At 46.9% G+C, this 25,883-nt stretch overlaps 1 protein-coding gene across 2 annotated transcripts in view; it reads right to left on the bottom strand.

The window, feature by feature from the left end:
• The window catches only part of LOC137630140 (receptor-binding cancer antigen expressed on SiSo cells-like), an 81,291-nt gene that overhangs the window by 19,946 nt on the left and 35,462 nt on the right, over positions 1–25,883 (bottom strand). For both annotated transcript variants that reach the window (XM_068361597.1, XM_068361596.1), the window contains exon 3: positions 16,481–16,672. In XM_068361597.1, coding sequence (XP_068217698.1) covers positions 16,481–16,672 — 192 coding nt within the window. The remainder of the gene's footprint in view (positions 1–16,480; positions 16,673–25,883) is intronic.

Genomic DNA, 25,883 nt, shown 5'->3' with positions numbered 1-25,883 from the left:
TCTTTATTTAATTTATTATGTATTTTTAAGTATACAACAAAAGCCTTTCAAGCAATTTAGACGGAACGGAGGACGACGCACTATTTGAGGATGACAGTGCTAATATGGCAAACAAAAGCAACTAAGATGATCCCCATGACGATGTTGTCCTCATGAATTTTTTTGAAACATTTTACTATTTCAAATGACAGTGTTGATGGTTTTTAATTTGAAGTTTATTAAATCAACTTTTTTTTTTCCTTTGTTTAAACCTGTTTGCATCACTGTTTTCCTGTATAATATACCATAGTATAGGTACCGGTAACCTGCAAACTTTGAGGTTTCGGACAACCACCATCTACTGGCAAATATGTAAACAATTCCTAGCTGTCCGAAACAAAAGTTTGTGGTGACGGATGTATTGTAAGATAAAATTAATTTTATTTTACTTGAACACAACTACAGTATATGATTATACTGAGCATATTATATGCCCTCAAGTCAATCATTTCAAACTACTATGTAGTTAGAGAAATTAATTACGAATATGGAAGATTCTGGGTTTTGGACATCTAAGCTACCCTGCTGACAACAAAACAGATCCAGAGTACTATAGATAAGTAAAGATAAAACTACCAGTAAATATTCTAATTTAACTTAAATATAAAACTATGTACTGTAATTAAAATGAGTTTATTACATGATTGTAAGTCAATCCTTCCAAACTACTACTCTATTAATGAACAATAAGCAATTAGAATACCCTAACACAACACAACAGAGGTGGAGAAAATAAATGTTTTCATAATTCCAAAAATCTCTCATGTAATGGGTGAACCCTGAATTTGGACATTCAAAACTAGTATCAAAACTCACCCTTTACATGAAAATATATGGTACATTATCCAAGCTGTTGCTTACTCTCTCTTACTGCCCTCTCAATATTTGCTCCACAATTTATTGTGCTCTTAGTAACAGAGCAGTTTCACCTCTGTTAAAGCCTGTTTTACACCAAAATATTTCTCCTAGCTATATTATTATTATTATTACTAGCTAAGCTACAACCATACATTCCTATTTCTAGCACGCTCTCATCTCTCTCACATCTATCCTCCTATCACCCAGAGCTTTCTTCACTCCATCCATCCACCCAAACCATGCCCTTCCTCTTGAACTTCTCCCATCAACTCTTGCATTCATCACCTTCTTTAGCAGACAGCCAAACCACCTCAACACATTCATATACACTCTAGCTGCTAACTCATTTCTTACACCCGTTCTCACCCTCACTACTTCGTTCCTAACCCTATCTACTCAATATACACCAGCCATACTCCTTAGACACTTCATCTTAAACACATTTAATTTCTGTCTCTCCATCACTTTCATTCCCCACAACTCCGATCCATACATCACAGTTGGTACAATCACTTTCTCATACAGAACTCTCTTTACATTCATGCCCAACCCTCTATCTTTTACTACTCCCTTAACTGCCCCCAACACTTTGCATCCTTCATTCACTCTCTGACATACATCTGCTTCCACTCCACCATTTGCTGCAGCAACAAACCCCAAGTACTTAAACTGATCCACCTCCTCAGTAACTCCATTCAACCTTGCACCACCTTCCCTTCCAGTACATCTTATAACATTACATACTCTTACCCACATTAACTCTCAACTTCCTTCTCTCACACACCCTTCCAAATTCTGTCACTAATCGGCCAAATTATAAAAACATGAAAAATACAAGAAGAAGAGAAATAGATAGGATAGTGTCTGAATGTACCCTCAAGCAAGAGAACTCTACCCCAAGACAGTGGAAGACCATGGTACAGAGGCTATGGCAGTACCTAAGACTAGAGAACAATGGTTTGGTTTTAGAGTATCCTTCTTCTAGAAGAGCTGGTTACCACAGTTAAGTAGTCTCTTCTATCTTTACCAAGAGGATAGTAGTCACTGAACAATTTCAGTCCAGAAGTTAACCCCTTGAGCAAAGTAGAATTGTTTGGTAATATGACAAATTCGGAGATAATTTGTATTTTTCCTAACCATACAAACCTTAGCTATTTACATGGGGTATTACTTTCGGCGTAGCTGAAATGACGAGCCATTAGATTTTTAACGAGGGTTAACTACCCTCTCGCTAGCTAGCGAGGGGGTAGGGGAGGGGTAGCTAGCTACCCCTCCCCCCTTACACACCAGTGAACTGATTCACTTCGCTTAGAGGTAGGACTTGCCTTGGAGGACAGGGCTGTTGGGCAAATATGTGTAAATAGCTAAGGTTTGTATGGTTAGGAAAAATACAAATTATCTCCGAATTTATCATTTGTTGCGTAACCGAAATACAAACCACGCTATTTACATGGGGTGACTTACCCCTTAGGAAGAGTGGAAAATCCCACCTTTACTGGCTTTGGCTTTGCCCGGGGGCCTCAGAATCTGAGTGAGCAGCACTCGAGAAAAAAAAGTCCCTGCACCTTGCAAGTAGCAAGGAACGTGCGGCCTACATAAGCTTGTGCGTGGAGGGATGAAGTGTGACTTGTCCTAGGAAGTTGACCTGAAGTCCCTTAGATGGAATTCTAGGCTAGGACGTTCCCAATGCCACCTCGTCAGGGTATGGGGGACGCAACAGTATTATCTAAATACTAGGAACACAAGGAAGCATGGTTTACCTGCAGAGGTTTGAGGTCAGCTATGCAGAGAACCCAGGATGCTGCTTTCCCCAAGAGAGGGGGGGATGAAGAAAGAAGTAAGGGCCAGACATACTTCTTTCATTCATGCAGTCTAAAACCGGGTAACAATGCCATCAACCTTCTGCTACCTGTCCATCAAGGAGCCTGAGGTTAGACCAGCTGTTGTGTAGCCACCACAGGGCCGATAGAAAACGTATCGAAGCTCCTGTGGGTCACGTCCTGCAGGTAGTGGGCTGTGAAGGTCGTTTGACGCTTCCAGACTCCAGCTTGTAGCACCTGCGTCACAGAGTAGTTCCTCTTGAAGGCCAGGGACGTTGCGATGCTTCTGACATCATGTGCTCTAAGGCGATGTGACGGAGAAGGGTCTGGATTCAGGGTGTGATGGATGACCCTTCGAATCCAGGCTGAAAAGGTTTCTTGGTGACCCTCCACTCCATCCTTCCTGTGCTCCCAAACAGGACTTGCACGTGAGGACGAACTGCAGCTGTTCTTTAAGATAACACCTCTGACTCCTTACTGGGCATAGTAGGAGATGGTCTGGGTCATCTGTTACAGAACGGAGACTCGAAATCCTGAAGGAGTCGAATCGAGGGTCCGGGCTCCAAGATTTGAGTCTAGTAACCAACTCAGGGACGAACCTGAACGTTACCTCCCCCTCTCCTCTTAAATGGGCGACGTCGTACAAGAGACCATGAAGTTCACTGACACGCTTGGCTGAGGCCAGAGAGAGCAGGAGCACCGACTTCCAAGTCAGGCGACGATCAGAAGCCTGGCGTAATGGTTTGCAAGGAGGTCTCTTTAAGAGTCTTAAGAACCCGAACCATGTTCCATGGAGGAGGACTCACTTCTGACTGGCGGCAGGTAAGTTCGTAGCTTCGTATGAGCGAAGAAAGATCCAGCGAGGAGGAAATGTCTATTCCTTTCAGCCTGCAGGCCAGGCTTAAGGCTGAGCGATAGGCTTTCACCGCCGAGAGCGAAAGGCGCATTCCCTCCCGCATGTATACAATAATTCTGCTATTGCTGGAATAGTGGCATCAAGGGGAGAGATACCTTCCCCCTGACACCAACCACAGAAGACTCTCCACTTCGCCTGGTAGACCCCTGCGGATGACTGACGCAGGTGTCGAGACATCCGCTCCGCAACTTGTTGCAGAACGCCTCTTTCTGTGAGGGGATGCTGGATAGTCTCCAGGCGTGAAGCCGAAGCGATGCTATGGCTTTGTGGTAGATGTTGCAGTGTGGTTGCTTGAGTAGCTCGTGTCGTGGGGGGAAGCTCTCTCGGGAGTTCCGTCAGGGAATGCAGAAGGTCTGGGAACCACTCTGCATGATGCCGTAGTGGAGCTATCAGAATCATCGACAGGTTGACCGATAGACAGAACAGTGGGAAGGCGTAGACGTCGATGTTGTCCCACCGTTGTAGGAAGGCATCTTGCCAGAGTACCTTGGGGTCCAGGACTGGGGAGCAGTACAGCGGCAAATTGAAGTTCAAGGCTGTCGCGAACAGGTCCACAAAGTCAGGACTTTGTTGGCTACTAGAGGGTCCAAAGACCACTCGGTACTCACTATCTGCGAGGCTCTGCTCAGACTGTCGGAGAGCACATTCCTTTGCCCGGAATGAAGAGAGCCGATGGTGGTATTGAGTGGAATCGGTTCATCTCAGTATCTCTACTGCAAGATGGGAAAGCTGTTATGAAAAGGTACCTCTCTGCTTGTTGAAATAAGCTGCTACCGCGGTGTTGTCGCTCACGGAGTGACCCGCCAGGGTTTGTTGGAACTGTTGAAGGGCCAGATATACGGCCTTCATTCCTAGCAGATTAAAGTGGAGGTACCTTTCTGATTCTGGCCATAGGCCTGGGATCCTTTGGTTCAGAATGTGGCCCCCCCCCTCTTCTTTTGACGCGTCCGAGAACAGCATCAAATGCGTGGGAGGGACGAGAAGATCCACTCCCTTTCAAAGGTTCCTGTAGGTCAACCACCACTGCGGGTCCAATCGTTCCGCAGGTCCCATAGAGACCAGAGTGTCCGGGGAATCGTTGCCTTGGTTCCACCGGGACTTGAGCCGCCATTGCAGGGATCTCATCCTGAGGCGGCCGTTTGGAACTAGACGGGTTAGGGAGGAAAGGTGACCTAGGAGACGTAACCAAGATTGGGCTGGAAGATCTCCTCGTCTGAGGAAAGGTTCTGCGACTCTCCTCAGCCTTGCTATCCTGTCGTCGGATGGGAAGGCTTTGTGGAGATTGGTGTCTAATATCATGCCTAAATATCCCAGTTGCTGGGATGGAAGCAGAGAAGACTTCTCGAGATTTACCATGATCCCTAGATCTTGGCAAAGTCCCAGAGGCTTGTCTTGGTGTAAAAGAAGGGTCGATTCCGAGACAGCCGGGGTTAGCCAGTCATCCAGATAGCGAAGGGGACGGATGCCGATCCTGTGTGGCCACAAAGATATCGGGGTGAACATTCTGGTGAACACCTGCGGTGCTGTGGAGAGATCGAAACACAGCACCTTGAACTGGTAGACCTTGTTTTCTAAGCTGAATTTCAAGTACTTCCAGGAAGACAGATGGATTGGGATCTGGAAGTACCCGTCCTTCAGATCCAGTTTGCACCTGAAGTCTTGTGGTCTCACTACAAGTCTGATCGACTCTGCTGTTCCACGCTGAACGAAGTTTGTTCAACAAACTTGTTCAGAGCTGATGACGGGTCTTCAGCCTTCAGATGCCTTCTTTACAAGAAAGAGTCGACTGAAGAAGCCTGGGGAGCCGTCGACGACCTTATGGAGAGCATCTTTCTAGAGCATGGTCTCGAATTCTGCCCGAAGGGCATGCCCCTTTGCCGATCCCATGGCATAGGAGCTCAGCGACACTGGATTCGCTGTCAGGGGAGAAAGAGATGTTATGAACGGGACGCAATATCCTTGGCTGATCACGGAGATCATGCAGGAATCGGCCCCGAGTTGCTGCCACCTGAACGCGCAACTTTAGGCATCCCCCCACAGGGGGGCAGGGGGGTTGCCAATCCTAGCGTTTGCGGCCTCGGCCACTCCCTCTAGGATTCTTGCCTCCCCAGGAGGACTTCCCGTCCTTCTTGTCCCTGATAGGAGGGGGCTGCTGTTTAGACACCTTTGTCTTTGCCGCCGGAGCCGGTTCCGATGTCCTAGGCTGACGAGGCTGTTGTTGTTGAGGCGCTGGAGACTTGTAGGGTCTGGATGTAAGCGCCTTTTGGAGGGGCGAATCGTGATTCGATTTCCTCCACCTCTCAGCTGTTTGTCCCACGTCCTTGGGCTCAAACAAGCTCTTTCCAAGAATGGAAGAGTGTCTGAGCTTGCCGACATCCACGGTTGGGACTTTCGAGAGAAACCTCTCGGTCACTGCATCTCAATGCTTCAACATCGAGTTTGCCACAAGTTCGAAACTTGGTGAGCCGGAAATCAATGGTGCCCGTGCCCGAGAGGAGGAAAGTGCTCTCCTTGGACAAGTCCTCGGATCGCAACAGGATGCCCAGAGATCCAAGCCAGTGCACCAGCCACGAAGTGGCCTGCATGGCCCACTTTGCGGCCTTCACCTGGCTCAAGATCTCCGAAGACGAGAATATCACCTGCCGGGCGGAGAGTTTCTCGAGAGAAATTTCCATGGTAAGCCCTTCCATGGAATGGTGGAGAGGCAGAGCTAAACCAGGCTCCCCCATAATCTCGAAGTACCTTCTCTGCTGACGGCTGACAGACGCAGTATCAGTGACTCCCGCTGGAGGGTGGAGGGAAGGGGATCGGGTGCTCCTGAGGAGTAGAGATGATGGGGCCTGCCTGAAAAGAAGGAGAAGAATGTCGCTCAGACCTCTGTGTAGCTTCTTCCTGCTCCTGCACGTGCGCTGCTCTGCGTTTACGGGGTGGAGATCGTGCCGACGATGATCTGGAAGTACGCACTCCAGAAGACTCGCCAGGTTGCCCGTGTTGCGAAACCCGACGGGAATCGCGGACGAAATCGCACTTGCGGCCGGGAGACTGATGGCGCATTGACGAGCGATGGCACGTTTTGGTGAGTGATGGCTCGTTGGCGGGCGATGGCGCGTTGGCAACTGATCGCGTACAGGAGAGTTAACGTGTGGGCGCATAGGAGACCTACGGCGATCTGAAGCGTGGGCGCATTGACGCGTTGAAAAACTCTAGCGCGCAGGCGAAGAATCGCGCGGGCACTTAAGAGATCGCTGCCGCGCAAGGAGAGCCCAGGGGTGCCTGTGAGTGCCCGTGCGCTAGCTTAGGTGCCTCCTGGGCGGCGCGCTGTGATGTGGAAGCGCGCTGGCGCGTTGGCGAAACTCCAGAAGGGCGCTGTGAGTCCAGAGGAACCTGTGAACGCCTGTGCACTAGCGTAGGAACCTCTTGAACTGCGCGCCACGAGGCAGGAACCGGGGAGATCGTTGGCGCGCAGTTGCGCGGCCAGAAGATATCAGCGAGGGTGCAGAACCAGATGGTGAGGTTGCGCGCAAAGGCCAACGCTCGAGGGCGGGCACAGGAGACTTCTCGCGGGCGCGCAGAGACTCATTCAAGTCTGGAAGTGCGCACCGGAGATGGTGCAGAGGCAATGGCTTTCGCGTGGGCGAGCTCTGAGGGAGCGCAGGAGATCATCGGCGAGGAGGCAAAGGAATAATCTCCTTGCCTGCGCCCAGATCCGGAGATCGTGGGTGAACGTTGGCGCGCATTGCGCACATCAGGAAAGGGCGCAGATGTGCGCTGGCGAGCAGGCGAACGTGGGAGTTCAGCGAAGAAATAATCTCCTTGCCTGCGCCCAGATCCGGAGATCGTGGGCGCGAGGGCGAACGTTGGCGCGCATTGCGCACATCAGAAAAGGGCGAGCAGATGTGCGCTGGCGGTCAGGAGATCTACGGCGAGACTCAACTACAGGAGATCGCTGGAGTGTTGATTCAGCAGAAGTCTGGTCCACAGCAGGAGAGCGTTTGCGAACTACTGCGCGCAGGAGAACGAGGTTGCACAGGTAAAAACCTGACACTAAAGGGACTTGCTCACATTGTGAGATAAGCCCTTTGCCCCGAAGGGACCGGTGCCCGTTGGAAAACGGGGTGGAGTGGCGCCAACTGCGCATCTGCGTCCAGGAACGGAGATGGAAGACAAGAAGGTCTGGCAGGTGTCAGAGATCGCGAACGATCTGCTGAAAGGTCTAGCGAAGAAGCTGCAACAGTCTGTTCTCGTCGAGGAGGATCCTCTGCGGGGCTGAAGATGAAGACGACCACGGACAGGAGCACCATAATCAGTCCTCCGAAGAGGGGTCTCTGTTAGGAACTCCCCCGAGGGGGAGAGGCACTCGAAGGATGTTCGGAGGGGGAAATGATCCTTCAGCAACATCAGCAACAACAGTAGGGGGAGTCCTCCGAAGAGGGTTAGGTACTATTCAGCGCCGCCAGTTCAGCACCTGGTTATTTCAGCGCCAAAAATAATTAGCAACAGCCATCTCAGCGTCAGAAGACATTTTAAGTCTCTCTCGCTCTCTTCACACAGTAGTTTGTATAATTTCAGTACTTCACCGCTATTTATTGATCTCGGTGATTCCGTTGTTTAATTAAAAAAAACTCTCTCTCTCTCTCTCTCTCTCTCTCTCTCTCTCTCTCTCTCTCTCTCTCTCTCTCTCTCTCTCCACACAGTAGTTTGTATAATTTCAGCGCAAACCTCTACTTATTGATTTAGGTGATTCCGTTGTTTAATTGAAATCTTTAAAGGAAATATTTGTAAAAATTTGTAAACCGTGATTTAGTTAAAAAAAAAAAAAAAAAAAACTAAAATCATCTGTTAAATACAGTCTTTGGGAAACCATGGAGGATACAGTTCGGAGTCAGAGAGGACGAGCGAAATTCTGTCATGATGGATATATATACATATTTGATAAAGAAAGCAAGACACAAACAAATGTAAAGTTCTCTAGATGCCATGTAGACGGTAGATGTCATGCCAGAATTCATACGTTAGAAGAAGCTGTTCTAAAGAAAATGAATGATCACACCCATTCGCCATCTACTGTGGCGGTATAAGTTGAAAAATATGTCTCAAGCTGCTATTGCCCAGCTGCCTAACCGACAAGTGTTGCGTAAGCTTATTCGACACAAAAGGAATGCAGCTAACCGGGTTCCTGAAAATCCAAGATGCATTGAAGACTTAGAATTTCCTGAAGAATACAAAGTGTATAAGCCCACACCCGAAACTGAGGAAAATTTTTACATAGCAGATCAAGGGATTAACATCTAGCAACGTCAACCATCTGGTATGTTGATGGCACATTTGCTATTGCACCTCAATTATTTCATCAAGTGTACGTTATTTTAGTCAAGAAATGCGATAGAGCCCACCCCATAATGTATGCACTCTTGCAGAATAAGCAGCGCTCAACATATGTGAAATGCTAGAAATAATTAAAGAGAAAGTACCAAATGCACGGCCCAACATCATAAATTGTGATTTTGAGCATGCTATTTTGACAACCATGAAAGATGTTTTCCCAATGGGCAAATCAGAGGATGTTTGTTTCACTTATAGCAAAATTTAATTAAACAGAACAAATGTATGGGTCATATGATTTCATATAATACAGTACCAATGCGGACTTTGCTTTACAGGTAAAAATTATACCAGCTCTTTCATTTGTCCCAGTTAACGACCTTGACCGTCATGTGGAAGCTCTAGTATCGCACCTACGTGAGGAGCTAGTTCCACGGCGCTGAAACATCTGGCGCTGAAAAGGCATGGCGCTGAAAAGGCATGGCGCTGAAAAGGCTGGTGCTGAACTGGCAGCGCTCAATCGGCGGTGCTGAAATGTCCCTACCCCTCCGAAGAGGAGTCTCTAAGAGTGTCCTCTCTCGCGAACGAGAGAGGTTAAACCTTCGTAGCAGAGACAAGAAGAACTGATGAAGGCGCCCCTTAGGGCCGTTGGATCAGCAAGCTGACCTAAAAAGAGTAACCCTCCGAAGAGGAGCTCCTGCAGCTGCTCAGCCCCTTGAGCGTAGCTGCAAGTGCGACCGCTCAGCACCAAGAGCATAGTCGCACGAATTCCATGGTCCGGCCTTGCAACCGCTCAGCCCCTTGAGCATGGTTACAACAGGAAAAAAAAAAAAACCAACCAGGAATTATTAAGGTAAGAGAAGTTCCCCCCCCCCACTGAAGAGGAAAAAACTTGTACCTGGGAAGGGAACCTCCCTCGGAAGGAAAGATACCCACCCATGGAGGCGAACCTCCTGAGCGTTATAAATGAACCAAGGAGCTGACAGTTGTCACGGGAGAACTTCTAGGAGAAGGGAACACGCCCATGACGAAGTCCTACAAAGGAGGCGGCAACAGCAGACTCCCCAGGCCCAACAGGACAGCTCTGCTTCGTTGGCACACTAGGCAAACGAAAAACCAGATAGTTGACTGTGAAAATAAAATAAATAATTAGTTAACATTCATTCCCCCGGGGGAACTCCAAAGAGGAACCCCGAGGGAAAAGAACATAAGAATTACACACTAGGTATGCGCCCTCCTCCCCCACTGACACTCATGGGAAGGGGGGGGGAAGGCGGAGAACTGTAATAAAAACAGAATTATAACAATTATAAATTTGTAATTCATTTAAGAATGTTCACTAATAGAAGAACGAATGAACCCCGGAGGGGAGCGTTCTACACAGAAGCTGAAAAGTTAACAAATACATAATTGAGACAAAATAAACAGAGAAGCAACTCAACCCGCAACGGGAAGGAAGCTACCGTAATACGTAGTAGTACTGTAATACTGTAAAAGGGTGAACGACCTCAAGAGAGAGAGAGAGAGAGAGAGAGAGAGAGAGAGAGAGAGAGAGAGAGAGAGACCGTAGTCAAACTAAACTCCTATGTTCCCTTCGCTGAAAGTCCAAGTTCCCCGTAGGGAAGGAGGAACAGCGGAGAAAACAGATTAATAAATAAAGTCCAGCAATGACGATTCCCCACGGCGCCCGAGAATCGGAAGCCGAAGGAAGGACCGAAGGACCAAGGGAGAGATCGCGACCCATGAAATGTCACCGTGGAGGCCTGGAACTACACGGAGAAGTTGTCGTACACTACGCACACACAGCACAAACACTAAAAAGGAAACTTACAGTATTTCTATACTCAAATATATACATAAACATAAGAATGTTTATATATATGTTAAGTATAAGAAAAGTATATAATTGCTGTTCCAGGTGTTGAGGTGCCAGTGATGGGAGATGAGAATGAGAGAGAGATTACAATAGAGGAAGTGAGGAGAGCACTAGATGAAACGAGAGTAGGAAAAGCATCTGGTATGGATGGTGTGAAAGCTGAGATGTTGAAGGAAGGGGGTGTGACTGTACTTGAATGGTTGGTGAGATTGTTTAATATGTGTTTTGTGTTGTCAATGGTACCAGTAGATTGGGTTTGTGCATGTATTGTACCACTATATAAGGGTAAGGGAGATGTGCATGAGTGTTGTATTTCAAGAGGTATTAGTTTGTTGAGTGTAGTTGGAAAAGTGTATGGTAGAGTGTTGATTAATAGGATTAAGGATAAAACAGAGAATGCAATCTTGGAAGTACAGGGTGGTTTTAGAAGAGGCAGGGGTTGTATGAATCAGATTTTTACAGTTAGGCAGATATGCGAGAAATATTTAGCAAAAGGTAAGGAGGTGTATGTTGCGTTTATGGATCTGGAGAAAGCATATGATAGAGTTGATAGGGAAGCAATGTGGAATGTGATGAGGTTATATGGAGTTGGTGGAAGGTTGTTGCAAGCAGTGAAAAGTTTCTATAAAGGTAGTAAAGCATGTGTTAGAATAGGAAATGAAGTGAGTGATTGGTTTCCGGTGAGAGTGGGGCTGAGACAGGGATGTGTGATGTCACCGTGGTTGTTTAACTTGTATGTTGATGGAGTGGTGAGAGAGGTGAATGCTCAAGTGCTTGGACGAGGATTAAAACTGGTAGGCGAGAATGACCATGAATGGGAGGTAAATCAGTTGTTGTTTGCGGATGATACTGTATTAGTAGCAGACACAGAAGAGAAGCTTGACCGACTAGTGACAGAATTTGGAAGGGTGTGTGAGAGAAGGAAGTTGAGAGTTAATGTGGGTAAGAGTAAGGTTATGAGATGTACGAGAAGGGAAGGTGGTGCAAGGTTGAATGTCATGTTGAATGGAGAGTTACTTGAGGAGGTGGATCAGTTTAAGTACTTGGGGTCTATTGTTGCAGCAAATGGTGGAGTGGAAGCAGATGTACGTCAGAGAGTGAATGAAGGTTGCAAAGTGCTGGGGGCAGTTAAGGGAGTAGTAAAAAATAGAGGGTTGGGCATGAATGTAAAGAGAGTTCTATATGAGAAAGTGATTGCACCAACTGTGATGTATGGATCGGAGTTGTGGGGAATGAAAGTGATGGAGACACAGAAATGGCTGGTGTATCTCGAGTAGATAGGGTTAGGAACGAAGTGGTCAGGGAGAGAACGGGTGTAAGAAATGAGTTAGCGGCTAGAGTGGATATGAATGTGTTGAGGTGGTTTGGCCATGTTGAGAGAATGGAAAATGGTTGTCTGCTAAAGAAGGTGATGAATGCAAGAGTTGATGGGAGAAGTACAAGAGGAAGGCCAAGGTTTGGGTGGATGGATGGTGTGAAGAAAGCTCTGGGTGATAGGAGGATAGATGTGAGAGAGGCAAGAGAGCCTGCTAGAAATAGGAATGAATGGCGAGTGATTGTGACGCAGTTCCAGTAGGCCCTGCTGCTTCCTCCTGTGCCTTAGATGACCGCGGAGGTAGCAGCAGTAGGGGATTCAGCATTATGAAGCTTCATCTGTGGTGGATAATGTGGGAGGTTGGGCTGTGGCACCCTAGCAGTACCAGCTGGATTCGGTTGAGTCCCTGGTTAGGCTGAAGGAACGTAGAGAGTAGAGGTCCCCTTTTTGTTTTGTTTCATTGTTGGTGTCGGCTACCCCCCAAAATTGGGGGAAGTGCCTTGGTATATGTATGTATAAGAAAAGTAAGTAATTAAGTAAAGACAAAAAACACTAATGGCTGCCAGGCGAGGACGGGAACAGACACGTCTGCCCACCGTCCGAGCCAAAAGCGAAGTGAATCAGTTCACCGGTGTGTGAGGGGGGAGGGGTAGCTAGCTACCCCTCCCCTATCCCCTCGCTAGCTAGCGAGAGGGTAGTTAACCCTCGTTAAAAATCTAATGGCTCGTCATTTCAGCTACGCCGAAAGTAATACCTCATGTAAATAGCGTGGTTTGCATTTCGGTTACGGAACAACTCCGTGTTTTCAAGTGTATGAGGACAGAGGAGAATGTGCAAAGAATAGGCCAGAATAGTCAGTGTAGGCAACGGAAAAATTAACCATAACCAGAGAGAGAGAGAGATCAAATGTAGCACTGTCTGGCCAGTCAAAGGACTCAATAACACTTTAGTGGTAGTATCTCAATGGGTGGCTGGTGCCCCGCCAAACATGCAAACTTAAGTCCTGTAAAATAAGGATATATCTTCAGTGGCGCTTGAACAGCCATTGAATTGTTAACTATGTACTTAATCAATAAACGGCTGTGAGAGGGGACAGCCAGGTCACCCGCTTATCGTAATATATAGCCACTTTTTCTGTCCTTAGGCCTAGAATAATTAATTTGTTGTTGGAAGTCCACTTAAATCAAACTAGGTTTTTCTCTTCCTTAATCATATCATCCTTCCTGGTTCCGTATGAGAAAGAGGAAGATAAATGCAATTCTTCCTGGTCCCATATGATAACGAGGAAGATACAAGTCATCCTTCCTGGTCCATTATAAAAATGAACAAGATTACTCCAACAACCTCCTTATAGCTAATCATCAGGATTTAGAAGGTATCAGGACTTCAGCCAGTAAAAGCTTAAAGGAAAAGTAGTCTTAGGACCCAGAAAACCTATCTCCCTAACAGGGAGATGGTATTGGCAGAGACAAACCAGGAACATCAAGAGAAAGGTTTTGCAAGACATCGACCCATCCTTCACTTTGCCAGCAAAGGAAGGTAGAGGAGTTTCTTCTTGGCAGACATAAGCTGCAAAAAGCTGCTCCATCATATAACTCGCTAGCATCAGACATTTGACAAACATGTAAAGGTTATGATTGCTGCATTCACTTGAGAGACAAAAATGAAAGAGGCAAAAGAGTCAGTCATTCTACCTCTCACCAAGACTTATGCTGAACACACCACCTAAGATAGGATGCATACTACATCCCATGTGGGAGTGGGGAGTGCTACACGACTACCGAGTAGCCACCCTGGACAAAGGGACGCAAGGGTCTGTGGATAATTTCCATAAAGTCTAGGGAGGCTGCATGCAACAGTATCCTCTAGAAGTGCCATCTTCACAATTTGGGATACCAAAGTATCCATAACAGAAAAGGGAGAAGTACCTGTCTCAGTAGAAAAATTGAAGGAATGTTTCCAAGCTCCTCAAACACCTGGCCAATAAAAAGAGTACAGCTCTACACAGGGAGTTATATTTCTGAAATAACTTGACTACTACTTCTTCTGAAGAGAATTATCAGAATCAGAAAGGGAAGAGGCAGAGGAAGAGGACGATAGCTTAACACCAGTCGGCAGCCAAATTCTATTTTGACTGTATACACTCCCACCCTCTCCTGGAAAATATTGCTGATGTTTGGTCGAGTATGACTGCTTGCCTGCTATCGGTACAACAGCAGTAACTGCAACACCAACTCATGATTGCTTGACTGACCCCAAAGGTACAAGTTAGCTAGGGAGTACCTTCCCAAAGGATTAAAGTGATTGTTATATGTCCCAAGGAGCTTTTGGCAAAAGGTTTTTCCATGTGACCATCTTCTTTGTCGTTTCAAGGAAGAAATGTCAGACAATGGGAATGGAGAAGGAGAAGAGATTGGAAGAGAAGGAAGAGAAGGAAGAGAAAGGGTGAACTCCTCTTCCCCTTGCCAACTATTCTACCTTAACAGAAGTCATGGTCTGGGCGACTGACAATGAATACGCTCCCTCTGAGGAGGAAGATACTAAATAGCTGTTTCTGTCACAACATAAACCACTAAGCAAGGGGTTTAGTCACAAAGGGACCACTCACTAACACTGCCACATAGAGATTACCATCCAGGGAATATTTTTGAACAGAGATGAGGCCACCAGAAGAAAAACTTTCATAATGGGGCATCCAGGTAAGGCAAAACTGAGTCAGAAACAGATAACAAAGAAAAACAAGTTACATTCTAAGTTTGTTGTCTTCATGGTCATACAAGCAAAAAATAACACTCAAAATGTGTGGCTGTTTACAGTCACCCTCTTCACAAAGGTACAACACACTTGGGATTTCAAAGATTTGTATCCTCATAGAAAAAAAAATTCACTTCACAACATACTTACCTTAAGGTGCGCTTCCGCTTAAAAGTGAAAGTAATCACAAGCGATGATGCACAGAGCGCTTCTCAAGCTTTGTCTGACAAGCTCAATGGCCGGGATTTTCAAAACTGAAGACTAGGGTTCATTCTCAAGGGAAGGTCTCCCTATTTCTCTTGGGGAAACAGAGATATCTACCATCCTGGAAGCTTGCCCTTTGATCTGCTCAGGTCTGCCCTTCGAAGATTTAACCAAAAAAGGGCTGGAGCAATGAGAATTGGTTGTCTGAAGTCAGGATCTCGCCAATTTTTTTACCTTGAGGACGAACCCAATGGAGAGCAATCACTCTTGGAACTCTTATTCCTTTCTTGGGCGTACTTGTGCGTGGGGGAGACATGCTAATATTACGCTTGTCTCTTCTAAAGGTTGTGCACGTTCATCAACAACCAAAGTTCAGCAATAAAAGATGATACAAGTCCCAAAACTGCACTCTAAGAGGCAAAGTTCTCTCGAGCATCCGGAATATCGAAGTATATGTCTTTCTCCACGAAGGAAAACATTCTTTTCGACACTGTTCTCTTCTACTGTCATGGGGGGGGGTGACTGTTATAAGATGCTACTAGGGAGCTAAAGGATTCCCCAAAGAGGTGGCATGTTGAGAAACATGCTGCTCACCAACACAAGGATCCTGAGAAGAGCACTCATATCCCAGAGAATGATTCACATTTCAAGGAATCAAGTCGTCATCGATGCCAAGAAGAAATATCCCAGAACAAGCTTGTCTTCTACTAAGTGATTCACACTCATATTGATATGAGATATATGTGAAAAACTTCAGGCCAGTTGGAGAGCATTGACAACACCAATGAGCACCTCAACGGCCAGATCATCCAGTGAATCAGGTGTCATGCGTCATGTTAATGGTAGGTGCACTTCTCAATAAATCTGAAAGACCCCAACTGATACAAGCCCATTACCTGTAGTTTATTTTTTTCCAATGGGTTTTGGTCTCTACCTAGTAAAAACCAATGCTGCTACAAAATTGAACCTTGGCTCAATATTGGTTTTCAAGTTCTCTCATAAATCCTATAGTAAGTCCTTCATATCTTCCGAATGCACAGCAGCTTTGCCTCCAATCAAATTACGGTTAAAGGAATTTATATGATTAATAGAGTTTTCATGAAACAAACTACTACCCCTTTACCTCCAGCTTCACAAAAAAAATTAGGCTGGGCATGAAATGATCTCTCTTATGTCTACAGATTCAAATATGCTGAATCTTTATTTTGGAGATATGAAAATAAGGGATACTGTTTAGGTGAACAACATGAGATTTTGGGTGTTGCCCCTATTAAGTTTTCATATTTTTCAGCTTTTATGTTGTGGAATGTGGTCCAATTTGAATTACCTTCCAGAAAATGTAATTAAGTAAAAAAGAAAGAAAAGCTCTTATATACCTCAAAATAATTTGGCTCTTCCTCTTGTTCTTCTGGTTGTTCAAGCAACTTCTTTTGCTGGTTTAATCGATATTGGTTAATATGGTCTTGGAGAGGAGACAGATTAGATGATGTGCCTCTTCCACATCCATCAGTCACTACCGACGAAGGGACATCCCAGGTATCCCAACCAGAATAATCATCTGTGTTATTCTGTGAACCAAAAACACTCATAAGTATGGAAAGAGTATTAATTTTTTTGTATCATTCTCTCAAACTATTTAAAAATTTATGATGAAACATACAAATCCCAACTACGGAGAATGTTTTCAAATTTACTGGACTGACTAAAAACTTTATAAAATCAATACCCTAAATTATAATGCTTATCTTTCATATCATTGTCACAGTTACTATGTTTTATAAAGTATATTTTTAGCCAAAGGCACTAGGACCAGTAAGGTCATACAGTGCTGTCATAAATGTAATGAATGAATTAGACTGAATTTTTTTATATATTCCATTCAAAACAATAGTTGAAAAGTACTACACTCACATAATCCAATTAAGCATTCACAAAAAAATACTACTAAATTTGTCATAAATATAGATTCTTATTTTCTATAGATACCTAATAAGAGCTTCTACATCACATTTAATTATCAGCAACAAATTCATCATCTTAGTGGTACTTTTGCTAATGAATTAAAAGTCTCAACCAAATCCTGTCAATTAGTGGTTGGGGAACAGGGAGAAATTAAGGGGTAATGGGTGAATGAATTTGAAGAAATGGAGAAAAAGAATGCATTGAGGAGCCTGGAGATATATCAGGCTACCACTTCCTCTATATAATTGTCTATAATTTTAATGTAATATATTTAACCTGTTTAATAAGATGTAGTAGGTGTTTGGCATAGTACAGTAGTTAAAAAAAATAGTAAGGGTTTTTAAAATGTTAAATTTGGAAGTACAGTAATGATATTTTCATAATAAAATAAATTTTTGAATATACTTACCCACTGGTTATATAATGGCTAAAGTCCCTGGATGCCCGGCAGAGAATTCAAAATCTTGCGCGGCTTATCACAGCTATGCCAGGTGTACCAAACCACTTCAGATTTTCCATGCCCCATGGTCTCTAGAGGGGAGGAGAGTGGGTCTAAAACTTATATAACTAGCGGGTAAGTATATTCAAAAATTTATTTTATTATAAAAATATCATTTTTAAATATAAAACTTACCCGCTGGTTATATAATGGCCGATTGACACCCATTGGTGGCAGGTCAGAGAAAGCTGCATAATTGGAAATTCACTTAAGAGTTACATAAACAACTTAAGCGGTTCTCACCTGATAAGGAAGCTGACAGCAATGCTCTGCCTCATTTTGTCTGCTATCCTTAGGAGATCCAGCAGTCCACTCAGGGGGCTGATGATCTCTAGGAGCTGTCAAATGGTTCAATAACCTATAACATGACAGGACCTCAACTAATACCCTTGTTCCGGGCGCTCTCTAGGAACAAAATGACCACCTGACTACATCAAAGATTGTGGAAGATTGCCGACCAAACTTCCGTACAACCATAAAAATATATATAAAAGTTCCAAGAGAAGAACAGGGGTACTAGGAATTAAGGGAAATATAGTGGTGGATATTTCACCTACTACTGCACTTGTTGTTACAAATAATCCCAAAACGTAACCGTCCTCTTAAAGAGACTGGAAACGGTATTAGTAATGCAAGGCAAATACAGGATTACCCCTTCAACAGGCTGTATGCACGATGCTTTGCAGAGAACAGTTTGCTTAAAAGTTACAGAAGCTCCAACAGTTCTAACTTCATGAGTCTTTACTCTTTCGACAGCTTAAGATCCGTCACACAACAGAGTGAAAAGACCTTTGTAATTAAAGTCTATACGAGATGATAGAGCGTTTTAGACATAGACAGCGCAGGTTTCTTGACCGTGCACTAAAGAGCCTTGAATAGACTCTTAACTTCTTTGGTCCCATCCTGATAAAACTTCGTTTTAACCAGGCAAAAAACTCTCCTCAGTCACTCACAAACTATATTCGAGAGGATAGTGATCTTGAAAGATTTAGGCCATGGATGAGAAGGACATTTGTAAATGACCAAGAATCCAGGTTGCAAGGCACCTATGGCTTACCCATTCTGAAGTCCATGTTCTTGCTAAGAGCGTGAACTTCACTGACTCTCAACTATTGCCAGACTTAAAAATATGTTTTCTTCTAAGGTCTAAGAAGAAATAAGCCACTTTTCTTAAGTTACTAAATGAAGAGACTGCTTTAGCTCTACATCACTTCATAAAACCTTCTATTTGGGCTGCAAAACCTTGAGGCAAAGATCCTTTGTACAAGCAATAGCCTCAGCTGCCACCTTCAAACAACCTTCTAGATCTTAGGGGTTTTCCGAAATACTGAAGGCAGCTGGACCTAAAGCTTGATGGTTTAAAATATAGCATACGTGATCCTGACACTGGGAAACGGACTAATGACATGCTTCCAGCATGCACCTAGCATGGTCCCAGCATGGTCCCAGCATGAGTCCAGTATGGGGTTCCAGCATGCTGCATATGCTCAATATGTCGTGAGAGAGAGTCAGGATCTAGACTGCCTCCCAAAACGCGTCCATATCGGTCGCAAGAAACCGATATTGAAGCTAGGCTTGTTGAAAAGAAGCATCAACAGCGTGAACCTCATGCTGTGAGGTTAAGACATGATCGTGTGTAACCAGCGAGTGTTCAACATACTCAAAGCCAAAGTTTGATGCAAGGGAGCGTTAGCTGCGAGGCCAGAGAGACACGAAGGAGAGACAATAGTCTGTCCATACTGCTGTGAGAAAAAGACTTGACTGTATGCGTCTAGCATGTGACCATAATGTCACACGTGCTTTCATTGCCGTAAGGTGTTAGCGAGCTGTATGCGTTCACCTTGTCATGTGGATACAGCGCTGTGTGTGCGTTCATCTTGTCGTGTGGATACAGCGCTGTGTGCGCATCCCGCTTGTTGTAAATCTACAACGTGCTGCGAGGAGGCGACAGCACAGCGTCCGGTCAGAGCCGCAAAGACGCAACTGTTAATCTATCATGACGCGGGAAAAAACCTGACCGACCTTATTCAGCATACGTCCAGGCTGACACATGCGTCTCAGTTGCTTAGGATTTCAGATTGAACTGTTTGCCGAGAGTTGTCCAAGTGTAGCATGAGTCCGCATGACTGGTAGTCTCGTGTCACGCAGACCGCGAAGATGGGACAACTTGTTGAAAGGATCAACTTTGACTGTCAGTGTCCAACATACAACCAGACTGGCGTCTGCTTCTGTGACTGCGTGAGGGAGAGACCAGAACTTGCGTCTGTGTCCGCGTGACGTCTGCCGTAAGAGAGAGACCAGACTGCTACAAGCATCTGCTCTAACGCTTCCCGTAACATGAGCATATCTCTGCGAGGAAGCGTTGCTGAGCATAGAACTTAATCTTTCTGACACTAACGGAAAACCATTTCTTTGGTCTATGGTAGTCCTTAGACTCTTTTAGGAGAAAATTTTCTCCCCCCCCGAGAATCCTAAACGCTAAACAGAGATGAAATTGACCTCTTTTAGCTCAGACCAAACCTACACTGGCAGGGCAGCGTGTGCGCTAACTCAAGCATGAGCGAAGTCTGGGATAGAACATCAACCGCAGTCCCGTGAGCGACCTAGGAGAAGCCCTATGACATTTCAAGCGCGTCTTGTGCGCGAACTGAATGCATCCAATGCTTTGAGATACCGTCAACAGTAGTCGCTAGACCTCAGAAGAAAGTACTAAACATTTCCCCAAACTGGGGGAGGAGAAGAAGTGTGAACAGAAGAAAACTGAGCACCTTTTCTGCCGAAGAACTATGTGTCCTACACGATTTTGGTACTGACACGTCGCTTTCTTTCGAAAAGAAAAACTTCTGGCGAACATCAGTTACTACCGGATAAGTTATTAGAAAAACATACGACTCCTGAAAGGTCTTGAACGTATAGATTGGTGACTACCAAGTCTAGGTTTTTCGTCCTTCGACGAGGACAAACTCTCTCTTCTGTGAAAGTGCGTAAGATTCCAGAGGAAGAGCTAGGATTGTATGCAACTTGTCTGACTTCCAATTCTCTCGTGGAAGAAAAACATACTTGATTGCTTCCAGTATGACAAATTCGGAGATAATTTGTATTTTTCCTAACCATACAAACCTTAGCTATTTACATTGGGTTTACTTTCGGCGTAGCTGAAAATGACGAGCCAATAGATTTGTAATGAGGATTAACTAACCCCGTGCTAGTTAGCAAGGGGGTAGGGGAAGGGGTAGCTTGCTAAACCCCCCCCCCCCACCCCCACACCGGTGAATTGTCTCACTTCACTTAGAGGTAGGACTTGTCTTGGGGGGACAGGGCTGGCAGGCAAATATGTGTACATAGCTAAGGTTTGTATGGTTAGGAAAAATACAAATTATCTCCAAATTTGTCATTTGTTCCGTAACCGAAATACAAACCATGCTATTTACATTAGGTGACTTACCCCTTAGGAAGGGTGGAAAGTCCCCAGCCTTACTGGCTTTGGCTTTACCCGGGTACTCAGAATCCGAGTGAGTAGCAGTCGAGAAAAGGAGTCCCTGCACCTCACAAGTTCCTTGCTCCGCAAGAGACGTGTGGCCTACACAAGTTTGTGTGTGGAGGAAGAGTGTGACTCGTCCTAGGAAGTTGACCTGGAGTCCTTTAGATGGAATTCTAGGCTAGGACATTCCCAATATCACCTCGTCAGGGTATGGGGGACGCGACAGTATTAACTTAATACTAGGAACACAAGGGAGCATGGTTTACCTGCAGAGGTTGAGGTCAGCTATGCAGAGACCAGGATGCTGCTTTCCCCAAGAGAGGGAAGGATGAAGAAAGAAGTAAGAGCCAGACATACTCTTTCATTCACACAGACTAAGACCGGGTAACAATGCCCTCAACCTTCTACTACTTGTCCATTAAGGAGCCTGAGGTTAGACCAGCTGTTGTGCAGCCACCACGGGGCCGATAGAAAAGGTATCAAGGCTCCTGTGGGTCACGTCCTACAGATAGTGGGCTGTGAAGGTCTTTTGACGCTTCCAGACCCCAGCTTGTAGTAGGCTACCTGCGTCACAGAGAAGTTTCTCTTAAAGGCCAGGGATGTAGCAATGCCCCTGATGTCGTGTGCCCTAGGGCGGCATGACGAAAGAGGGTCAGGATTCAAGGCGTGGTGGATAACCCTTCGAATCCAAGCCGAGATGGTGTTCTTGGTGACCCTCCTCTTTGTCCTTACTGTGCTTACAAACAACACTTGAACGTAGGGACAAACTGCTGCTGCCCTCTTCAAGTAGCGCCTCAGACTCCTCACTGGGCATAATAGCAGATGGTCTGGGTCACTTGTTACAGAACGGAGACTCGTGACCCTGAAGGAGTCGAACCGTGGGTCCGGCACTCCAGGCTTCTGAGTCTTGGCAACAAACTCAGGGACAAACCTGAACGTTACCACCCCCCATCCCCTTGAATGGGCGATGTCGTATGAGAGACCATGAAGTTCACTAACTCGTTTGGCAGAGGCCAACGCGAGTAGGAAAGCCGTCCTCCAAGTCAGGTGGCGATCAGAGGCCTGGCGTAATGGTTCGAAGGGAGGTCTCTTCAGAGCCCTGAGAACCTGAACCACGTTCCAAGGAGGAGGTCTCACTTCCGACTGAGGGCAGGTAAGCTCATAGCTACGTATGAGTAAAGAGAGTTCTAGCGAGGAAGAAATGTCCAATCCTTTCAGCCTAAAGGCCAGACTTAAGGCTGAGCGATAGCCTTTCACCGCCGAGACCGAAAGGCGCATTTCTTCCCGCAAATACACGAGGAACTCTGCTATTGCTGGAATAGTGGCATCGAATGGGGAGATTCCCCTCCCACGACACCAACCACAGAAGACTCTCCACTTCGCCTGGTAGACTCCCTCAGAGGACCTTCGCAGGTGCCGAGACATTCTCTCCGCAACCTGTTGCGAAAAGCCTCTCTCCGTGAGGAGACGCTGGATAGTCTCCAGGCGTGAAGCCGAAGCGAGGCTACGGCTTTTTGGAAGATGTTGCAAAGTGGCTGTCTGAGTAGCTCGTGTTGTTGGGGAGTTCTCTCGGAAGTTCCATCAGGAGCTGCAGAAGGTCCGGGAACCATTCCGCGTGATGCTATAGCGGAGCTATCAGGGTCATAGACAGGTTGACCGATAGTCTGGTCCTGTTGAGCACCCTTCTCATCAGACAGAACGGTGGGAAGGCGTACACGTCGATGTTGTCCCACCGCTGTTGGAAAGCATTTTGCCAGAGAGCCTTGGGGTCAGAGACAGGGGAGCAGTACAGAGGCAGCTTGAAATTCAAGGCTGTCGCGAACAGGACCACCGTCGGGGAACCCCACAAAGTCAGGACTTTGTTGGCTATCTGAGGATCCAAAGAGCACTCGGTACTCACTATCTGCGAAGCTCTGCTCAGACTGTCAGCGAGCACATTCCTCTTGCCAGGAATGAAGCGAACTGATAGTGTTATCGAGTGGACTTCGGACCACCTCAGAATCTCTACTGCAAGATGGGATAGCTGTTGTGAAAAGGTACCTCCCTGCTTGTTGATATAAGCCACTACTGTGGTGTTGTCGCTCATCACCACCACGGAGTGGCCCGCCAGGGTCCGTTGGAACTGTTGAAGATCCAGATACACGGCCTTCATTTCTAGCAGGTTGATGTGTAGGTACTTTTCTGATTCTGACCAAAGGCCTGAGACACTCTGGTTCAAAATGTGGGGCCCCCACCCTTCTTTAGACACGTCCAAAAACAGCGTCAAATCCGGGGGAAGGACGAGAAGATCCATTCCCTTTCGTAGGTTTTCGTCGATCAGCCACCACCGCAGGTCCGCCTGTTCCGTGGGTCCTATCGGGACCAGAGAGTCTGGGGAATCGGAGCCCTGACTCCACCGGAACTTGAGCCGCCATTTGCAGTGATCTCATCCTGAGACGGCCGTTCGGGACTAGACGGGCCAGGGAGGCTAGGTGACCTAAAAGACGTAACCATGATTGGGCCGGAAGCTCTTTCCGCCTGAGGAAGGGCTCTGCCACCCTCCTCAGCCTTGCTATCCTGTCGACTGATGGAAAGGCTATGTGAAGATTGGTGTCTAATAACATGCCTAGATAAACCTTTCGCTGGGACGGCTGCAGAGAGGACTTCTCAAGATTTCTTATGATCCCCAGATCTTGGCAAAGTTCCAGAACCCTGTCTCGGTGTCGAAGAAGGGTCGACTCCGAGTCTGCCAGGATCAGCCAGTCGTCCAGATATCGGAGGAGACGGATGACGTTCCTGTGCGCCCATGACGAAATCGGGGTGAACACTGGTGAACACCTGAGGTGCTGTGGAGAGACCAAAGCACAGTACCTTGAACTGGTAGGTCTTGCTGTCTAGGCTGAATCTCAAGTACTTCCTGGAAGACGGATGGATTGGGATCTGGAAGTACGCGTCCTTCAGATCCAGTGTGCACATGAAGTCTTGTGGTCTCACTGCAAGTCTGACCGTGTCCGCTGTCTCCATGCTGAACGAAGTTTGCTTGACAAACTTGTTCAGAGCTGAGAGATCGATGACGGGTCTCCAGCCTCCAGACGCCTTCTTTACAAGAAAGAGTCGACTGAAGAAGCCTGGGGAGCCGTCGACGATCTCTTGGAGAGCATCCTTCTTTAGCATGGTCTTGACTTCTGCCCGAAGGGCCAGCCCCTTTGCCTATCCCATGGCATAGGAGCTCAACGACACTGGATTCGCTGTCAGGGGAGGTTGAGATGTTGTGAATGGGACGCGATAACCTTGGCCGATCACAGAGACCGTCCAAGAATCGGCCCCATGTTGCTGCCACCTGTGCATGCAACTTTGTAGACATCCCCTCACAGGTGGACACGCGGGGGGACTGCCACTCCTTGCGTTTACGGCCACGGCCACTTCCCCTAGGAGTTTTGCCTCCCCTGGAGGACTTACCGCCCCTCTTGTCCTTGACAGGAAAGGGCTGAGGCTTAGACACCTTCGTCTTAGCTGCCGGAGCCTGCTTCGGTGTCCTGCGAGGCTGCTGTTGATGTTGTTGCAGAGCTGGAGGCTTGTAGGGCCAAGATGAGAGGGCCCTTTGGAGGAGCGAATCCTGGTTCGACTTCCTCCACCTCTCAGCTGTGCGTTCCACATCCTTGGGCTCAAACAAGCTTCCTCCAAGGATGGAGGAGTGTCTGAGCCTACAGACATCCACGGCGGGGACCTTCGGATGGAACTTCTCGGTCACCGCATCACAACGCTTCAAGACCGAGTTGGCCCACAGGTTGGTAACCTGGTGGGCCAGGAACTTGATGGAGCGAGTGCCCGAGAGGAGGAAGGTCTCCAGGGCCTTCCTATTGCTCTCCTTAGACAAGTCCTCAGAGCGCAATAGGATGCCCAGAGAACCCAGCCAGACGTCCAGCCACGAAGTGGCCTGCATGGCACACTTCGCGACCTTCGCCTGGCTCAGGATCTCCGAAGTCGAGAATGTCCCCTGCCGGGAGGAGAGCTGCTCAAGCGGAGTTCTCCTTGTGAGCTCTTCCACTGAGTGGTGGAGGGGAAGAGCTAGGCTGGACTCCCCTATGATCTCAAAATACCTCCTCTGCTGTAAACGAGGAGGTGGGAGGAGTCTGTTCCTGGCAGAGGAACGGCTGGAGGAGGCGAGGTCCGAGAGCTGAGCTTCGACCTTGTCTCTGGCACTCTTCACCCCCTGGGACCAGGGCAAAGCTGCGCTGGCCCTCAGGGGTTTCTGGGTACCATAGACTTGGTCTAGGACCGTATCCTTGCCTTCGCGAGGGGTGATCTCCGGGTCCTTGAACCTGTTGAGTTGCCTCATCAGATTCAAGACCTGCCAGAAGGCATGCTCAGACTCATGCTGCTCTCCTCCCTGTGGACTGGCAGCTAAGTCTCCCGTCCCTAGAGGGTCTTCTTGGGGAGACATGTGGACGTTCTCCCGGGGTCTGGATGACTCTGGACGAATCCGCGAAGACGACTTAGGAATCGTCTTTGAGTCCTTGGGTTCCCTCCTGGGCGGGATACAGGACTCCAGTAAAGAGGTCTGGAAGGAACTTTCCACGCGCGACGTTTCTCTTCCTCGAGGTGGGGTTTCTCCCATTGGTGCTGTGGGAGAGGCCCCCGCCTCGCTGGACTCTCCTGAGGACGGAAAGGCTTCGTTCACAGGAGGATAAAACGACTGTGAAGGGGATGGAGCCTTCCTGACGGACCTCTTAGGAGCCAACTTCTCCCTGGGAGAAGTCACCACGAAGTCCACTCCTCTCCTTCTCTTAAGCGGGGCGAGCCTGTCCTTGGCTTGAGTCCCAGATCAGCGAGGGCTGGCTTCATAGCCTGCACCACC

Source organism: Palaemon carinicauda, chromosome 38, assembly GCF_036898095.1.
Source record: "Palaemon carinicauda isolate YSFRI2023 chromosome 38, ASM3689809v2, whole genome shotgun sequence".
NCBI lineage: Eukaryota > Metazoa > Arthropoda > Malacostraca > Decapoda > Palaemonidae > Palaemon > Palaemon carinicauda.
The sequence above is the reverse complement of the archived record's forward strand: the minus strand, read 5'-3'. Positions and strand labels throughout refer to the sequence as shown.